General features: G+C 32.7%; 1 protein-coding gene and 1 long non-coding RNA gene across 2 annotated transcripts; both read right to left on the minus strand.

The window, feature by feature from the left end:
• Positions 1 to 809: 809 nt before the first annotated feature.
• LOC139899389 (uncharacterized) lies at positions 810 to 3,824 on the minus strand. Its single transcript, XR_011777462.1, has 5 exons — positions 3,228 to 3,824; positions 2,831 to 2,988; positions 2,383 to 2,476; positions 2,155 to 2,274; positions 810 to 1,641 (listed from the first exon to the last, which is right to left on the minus strand). It is a non-coding gene; the product is annotated as an uncharacterized lncRNA (long non-coding RNA).
• Positions 3,825 to 4,658: 834 nt separating this feature from the next.
• On the minus strand, positions 4,659 to 5,798 carry LOC139902632 (protein ALP1-like). Its single transcript, XM_071885239.1, has one exon. The coding sequence runs from the start codon at positions 5,796 to 5,798 to the stop codon at positions 4,659 to 4,661; it is 1,140 nt and encodes a 379-aa protein (XP_071741340.1).
• Positions 5,799 to 7,686: the final 1,888 nt, after the last annotated feature.

Genomic DNA, 7,686 nt, shown 5'->3' on the forward strand with positions numbered 1-7,686 from the left:
GAATCAGACAAACGTGGAATAGATCTTGACTCGGTTAGGTGTCTCCTTTGCGATAGTGACTCTAAAACGGTTGAGCACATAATACTTACTTGCCCGGTTGCAAAAGATTTATGGTGTCGAGTCTTCCGATGGTGGAATGGTGGTACACCTCAATATTCTGGTTTAGTCGACATGTTTATAGGAAATGTATCTCCTACAAATACCAACACCTCCAAACTATGGCAAGCAAGAAGCAAGAGAGGGTTAGCGGGTATATGCTATGGAGAATTAGAAACTTAAAAGTGTTTGAAAAGAAGAATTGCAATGTCCCAATGGCGGTAAATGAAATTTTTTCAAAAAGTTTTCTTTAGATAACATTGCGGTCGAAAAATATGAATCTCGATTGGAGCACGTGGCTCCTTCAACCAAGTGTATACAACGATCATGGCTAAACATTGCGGGTCATAACTCTCGAAGAATACTCCTCTCGAGCTCGTGTGCAGTTTTTTAGTCGACTAGAGTTTTTTTCGTTTTAAGGAATCGTTCATTCTTTAGTTTTTGTTGTACTACATTTGCTCTATGCGATCTTGATGTCTCGTTTATCACTAACACTTCATGAATAATAATAAAATTAGATTTATGAGCCCGTGCGTTGCACGGCAGTTTTATAAAATAGTATTCGAAAACGAAAACGTTAGTATGTTATATGTTGTCAAAAATAAAAATTAGTATGACATAGTACATTATGGTAATTCATAGATGTAACAAAACAGGGCCAAACTTATCGAAGTAAATTGAATAATCGAATAATCTATTAAAAATATGCTTACTAACATACATACAGATAAAGTAAATAGTTCAACTTCATTTCAAACATAAATGACAAACATCAAGCAACAAAACCTATTGAGAAATATTCAATGTAATTACAAAACCTGTCAACATCATTATTGGTTTTCTTCTCAAGTATAGCACATTTCCTTGGAGTCTTGTCCTGTAATAAATATATACTAAATCAAATTCCACACAATAATTTGTTCAAACATCAACAAAAACATTGAGCAAAATAACTCACGTCTAATAAAGGAATAGGCCGTAGCCTAATCGAATCAATATTACCAAAATTATAAAACTCTCTCAACAATGCTTTCTTCTTCACTTTCAATGGCAATTCCCCAACAACACGGTCTGAATCGATAAACTAACACTAAACTAACATAATACATTATCCAGTTAGTCGAACAAAACCACCAAAAAACTAACACTAAATCATACATATCAAAGTCATAAACTATCAAGCGTTATAGAATTTTGCAGTCCCACCTGCAGTAGATAAGCTACACAGTATACGAACTTGTGCAGTCCGTCATAAAGTTAGATTAACTACATAGTAAATGGTTTGATTGTGGCATATCATTGTTCAACTCAACCCTCCCGACCAGTTTTAATTCGTACAAAAATTTAACAAATTTAGCCTATCAATATGTAATTTTGCTACCTCTATCTCTATATGAAAATAGAAAATACAATACCTATAATGTGCATAGTGAACTTGTGGTTCTTGTCATGACAACATACATTTGAATCAATAACACAATAGTACTTGTTGAATACTTTCTCCTGCAGACAGGACTCCACAAGGAGTCACATAATCTCTCTATCCTACATATTCATGACAAAATTATAATTAGCCTCATTCTAACGAAATCATGTTTTGACCCGTAACCCAATTTGCTACCTCAAATGTATACCTACTTCCCTCGCAAATCCAACCTCAAAATCAATGAACTTAATTTTAGGTGATATATGTTATAACAATTTTCTCCAAAAAATCAGCAACTTTATAGAATAATTAGTCCAATCAACAACTTCATGTGTTTTCTTCAAAAATATAAATATATAAATTTTTTAAAATAGGTTGATTTCGGAGCCTTTATCCTTGTGATAGAAAATTAATCAAAGCATTAATCAGAAGATTGCACCTAATCCAAGAGGGACCAAATACATCCTCTGAAATAATATAAATCACAATGATAAAACACATTCCAACCATGTGAGATAAAACACAGTCAAATCGGCCAGTTCGTAAGAAAATCGATATTACCGCTTTCTAACCAAGATATGTATAGCTGTGCATTTCATAGAATTAGTTTAAAAAGCAGACTTATCACTTACCATCACCGTCTTCGTACACTGTCCCCGGGAATATACACCAATCGTCTGTTGTGACGTGGTGCTCATGGATTGGGTGACAACATTGATAACGGTAAGTTCAAGAGGGAACAAATACATCAACTGAAATTACAGTATTCACAAGGATAAATTTCATCAAAACTAAAGATGATCACAATAGAATCAGACAGTAAATGGTAAGCATATAGAGTTAAAAACAAAACTACTCACATATTTGTCCAAAAAGGATCTATCCACCAATGGCTTTACGCCACCGTCATTTCGTATCTTAACGCCACCGATATATTCGGAAAATGTTGAAGTCCTGTTATGATTCGCAACAGTTTAATAAATAGAGAGTAAAGAAACGAATAAGAAACATAACTAATCACTATTACTATAGTAGGCCCAACAATTTTTATATTACAAGCCTATAGTTAGGCAAGATCGAAATATATTTTAGATGGCTAAAATTAGGGGTTTTCAATTATCATGCATACAATTTTAAAGTTGAAATATATTTCAACTATCAAATTTTCATGTGTTGACACAACTAAAGATATGAGAGTTAGGCAGATAATAATAATCACCTATTTTGACACTATAAGAAATATCAAATATAGTTAAATGTTGTGAATTTTATATTTATAAATGATTTAAAGCCCAAGTAATTACTTACTTGCTGTTAGACTGTTAGTGCCAATCAGCATCCACAGACACTGAAATTGTTAACAATCAGTTTTCTCCCACCATGGTCATTATGGACATGTGATTGATGTACTTTCTATTGTATGCATATACTTCCAAATTCTGAAGATCAAACTGATAAAGTTCAATCTGAAAATTAAAAACCAATAAAAAATAACTGCTTGTTTCACTAAACACCTAATGTAATAACCTGAAAAATAACAAAACCTAAAAAATACAACAGAGAAATCAGAAACACATATATTCATACATAAGCCGTACATCCCTTCTAATTTATGAAACGCTAAGAAAGTTTATATGTCAAAACCTAATAATTAATTGAGAATCGTTCGTTTGTTCAAAAACCATTACATCCCTTCTACACATACCTTGTATTATGACATTGATAAACTCCAGTTACATGAGCAACTCTCTTCAAAACCTAATAACCTTGTGTTGTGTTCAGATAATGAGAGTTTGTAAGATTATCATCAGGAAAAGAGAAAGAAAAAACACTTTTACTCTTATAATTACGCTTAAGTAATACTGTAACAAACTAAATCAAGGGCAATGAATATACTCTGTTTCCAAGCCTTGGAACGCGTTTGGCTCGATTGTTTTTTTTTTCATCTTTTTCATCTATCGATGAAAAGACTTAGTTTATGTTATCGTTATTTTAGTAAAAAAAAAAAAAAAAATCCAATAATAAATAATGGGAAATTGAACCCCCCCAGATTAAGATTTCAGTCACTTAAAAGTTAAAAACAAATACCAATAAATAATCTAGTCACTTAAATAAAATGGTTTTCCTGACTGGAGACCCCTAATTTTGAATTATGTCTGCAACGATAAGTGCTGACGTGTATGTTAAAAAATGTTAATTAGTGCTAATTGGGATTAGGTTATGGATTAACATGTCAGCATAGATGCTTAAGGGAAGATTAGGGAATTTTCATGATTTATAGATTATAGATAGATACATAGATTATAGATAGATTGCACTTTGCTTTTAAAAAAAAAAAAAAAAAAAGATTATTTAATTATGAGAAATGAATTATGATATTTTTTATGAATTAATGAATTTTGATAATGATGATGATGATAATGATGATGATGATGTTGATAAAAGTTAGGATAATAAATCGTCTACATCGCCGGTGGGCGACTTCTTGAATGGTGAAACACAAAACACGTGTATTTATTTTTTATTAGACCACTCTTAACCATGACGGTATGTCATGGGATCACTGACTGTCACATTAGCACCTTCTTTCCATCACTAACCAACCACTAAATGCTAAAATCCATGACATACTCATCACTTGATCCCACCTCTATTTTTTATATTAAACTTTTATATTATTAACTTATATATAACAATTAAAATTCTAAAAATAAAAGTTTTATTAATAAAAATAAAACATTACAAATTCCTAAAAAAATACATTACAAAGTCCTAAAATTAAAAAAAAATTTTACAAAGTACTAAAAAAAAAAAAAAACATTACAAAATCAAACTAGTCATCGTCTTCGTCTTCGTCCTCCTCTTCGTCGTCTTCTTCGTCGTCCTCTTCATCTTGGTTATTAGTTCCCGAAGGTCCTGCTTCATCATTGTCATTGACATGGTCGGGAATTGCCGAAGGTCCTGCTTGTTGGTTAGGTCTAATACGTGCATTTGGTGGTAAACTCCAAATGTGTTCGATAAGGTTGTCTCGGAGAAAACGATGAGTGGTAGAATCTCGTAGTTCTTTGTCCATTCGCAAATGCATATCGAACCTTTCTCTTATTGATAATGAACGACGAACCGGTTGATAATCCTCCTATAACCCACAAAATGCTCGACCATTATCTTCAGTGATCATGTTGTGTAAAATCACGCACGTATACATAATGCACTGTATCTTCTCGATATAGAATTGTCTTGCAGGACTTTTAATGACTGCAAAACGACCTTGAAGAACACCGAAAGCTCGTTCGATATCCTTTCTTGCTGACTCTTGGTACCTTTTGAATTTTGTTGTTTTTGGTTCAACCGTACTTTTGAACGATTTCACAAGGGTCGCCCAATCAGGATAAATTCCGTCCGCTAAATAATACCTTTTTGTAAAATGTTTTCCATTCACCGTATAGTTACACGGTGGAGCTCTATCTTCAAGTAACTCTTTAAATAAATCGGATTGATTTAACATATTGATATCATTATTTGAACCAGCTGGTTCAAAGTAAGCGTGCCAAATCCACAAATCATACGAGGCGACCGCTTCCAACATTATTGTTGGGTGACCATGATCGCCTCGTGTGTATTGACCTTTCCAAGAAACTGGACAATTTTTCCAAGCCCAATGTATACAATCTAGACTACCGAGCATGCCCGGAAAATTATGTATTTGCTCGTGTTTTGTAATTAAACGTTGAACATCATGAGTATTAGGTTTTCTTAAATATTCAGTTGAAAATAAATGTATAACACTTTTGCAATAATTTTCTAAACAACGGTATGATGTTGTTTCACCAATATGCAAATACTCATCAAAAATATCAGGAGCAACACCATATGCTAATTGTCGTATAGCGGATGTGATTTTTTGATAAATGGTAAATCCGAGTAAACCGGTTGCATCCCTTCTTTGATAAAAATATTTAAAGTATGAAGGAATATGTTCATGAGAATAATTGAGTATACCTGCGGATATACGGTTAAACAATCGACGACTCATTCGAAACCTTCTTCGAAATTTATCTTCGGGGAAGGTTGGTGTGTCGGAAAAGTAATCATTCCACAAGAGTGTAGCCCTTCCAGCCCGATCTCTATGAAAATATCTTCTTGGATTTCTCGGAATAGGTTGTTGATTTTCTTCCTCTTCTTCGGCATTTAAAAAATCAAGAATTTTAAGTTGTTGCGGATCGTACGCACTTGTTACTTGTGCGAGGTCTTCTAAATCGTAATCGATATTATTCATTGTTTGGATATTGTTGTAGATAGAGTGTAATATTAATGTTGAGTGTGTATTTGTTGTGGAGTATGTATATATATAAGAATTAGAAATAAAAAGAAAAAAAAAATAAAACAATAAATATCGTTGAAATTCAAAGTTAACCGTTGGAGCCGTGTTCCATAATGTCGTTACATAGCAAGTTTGGATCATGGTCGTTGGAAGGCGGGGAGGAAGGACCTTGCTAGTATCGGCGCCCTTAAGGGCGGGCCCAACCACGGGGATCAACGGCGAACCGATACGAAGGACCTTATAGGTACTATATCTTTGAGTCAGATAATTTTGTCACATTCGACGATATTATCCACAACTACCTACCTACTTCTTTTGTGTAGTGGATCACATCATGTATGTATCGTGGACTTCTTAACCTATTTTTTATTATACGGTGGGCCGTTGCGGTTTTTCATAATTACGCAATTGATCCCTAAAAAATTGTCCAAATTGCTCGTATAGGATTAATTGTGACTTGGTATAGATGTGAATGAAGATAGAGAACATTGATTTAATATTGTAAAGAAAACGAATATAAAGTATCTCAAATAAAAAACAATTTGTATGATTTTTTTAACAAATAATTGAAAAAATTACGCCATTGGTACATGTGGTTTGTACATTTTTGCATGACAAAACCTAAAATTTCTTTTTTGTATGATTGAGACCTAGACTTTACTTATTTTATTTATTTTATTTGTTTGGTACCAACACCTCACATGTGTAACGCATGTGAGGGTAATTTCATCATTTTACGTATAATAAGCAAAACTTAGGGTATCAATCATACAAAAAGAAAAAAGTTTAGGTTTTGTAATGCAAAAGTGTTAAAATTACGGGTACCAATAGCGTAACTTTTTCTATTAGTTACTTTAAATGAATTATTTATTATTATTATTATTATTATTATTATTATTATTATTATCATCATATCATAAAAGAAAATAGATGGGCTGTAATGACCATGCCTACTAGTATTTTGTTTTATCATCTTAAAATAATGTCTTTGTTATTGAAAACATACCGATTAGATCTAGAGCTAGCAGCAGGTTCCGTATTAATGGTGTGTGGGAATTGAAGATCTGCTCACTGTAGAAGGTGGACTCTAGTTACATCATATTCTATTACAAACTAGCCTTTAAGAGCTCGTGCATTGCACGGCGGGCCTTAATAAGACTAAATATAAAATGTTAACGAACTTATCAAAAACAACGAAACATCGATATAAAACATCACACTTGATATTAAAACAAACAATGTTTTTCATTGAACTAATGCATTCAAGTTGTTCTAAGGATTGTTGTAAACATTAATAAAGATAGAACGCACGTTTCTTAAAGTTGTAGGTGAAAAACCACTTTGTGCTAGGTTTGAGACGATTTTCTTTTCGGAAAAGGTTGAATCCGTACGTCACTGAAAGGTTTGGCCTTTTCTTCGACTCTTCATGTTTCAGCCTCCATTTGTATTTGCGCTTCGCTAAATTATAACATGACACTCTTTTCCACTACTTAGTCCAAGAAGTTTGATCAATTCTTTAGGAAGACGTTAACAACAAAAGATATATGTGTAAATTTATTATAATGGTAAATGTTGAAATAAAGTAAACAAATTGACAACAGAAATATATTGTATTAAACCTTACCGAACGAAGGATGCCTGACGTAATTTGCCTTTGATGTAGGCCGCTTAAACCAAAAATAAACATGTAGTTAAAGTTTGTAATATTTTAAAAAAGGTCATAATCAGCATTAGCAGATGTATAGAGATTAGGCTATTGATTTTATGAATAAGCAGGTTTCTTTAACTTGATGCCTGTATACTGAAAATCTTATTTCAGTTTATGTCACAAATCTATCTAGTA

The sequence above is a fragment of the Rutidosis leptorrhynchoides genome, chromosome 3 (genome assembly GCF_046630445.1).
Source record: "Rutidosis leptorrhynchoides isolate AG116_Rl617_1_P2 chromosome 3, CSIRO_AGI_Rlap_v1, whole genome shotgun sequence".
NCBI classification, from domain to species: domain Eukaryota; kingdom Viridiplantae; phylum Streptophyta; class Magnoliopsida; order Asterales; family Asteraceae; genus Rutidosis; species Rutidosis leptorrhynchoides.

What these genes read in the sequence shown, in the direction of transcription:
- LOC139902632 (XM_071885239.1), bottom strand. Translation starts at nt 5,798, where the DNA reads ATGAATAATATCGATTACGATTTAGAAGACCTCGCACAAGTAACAAGT.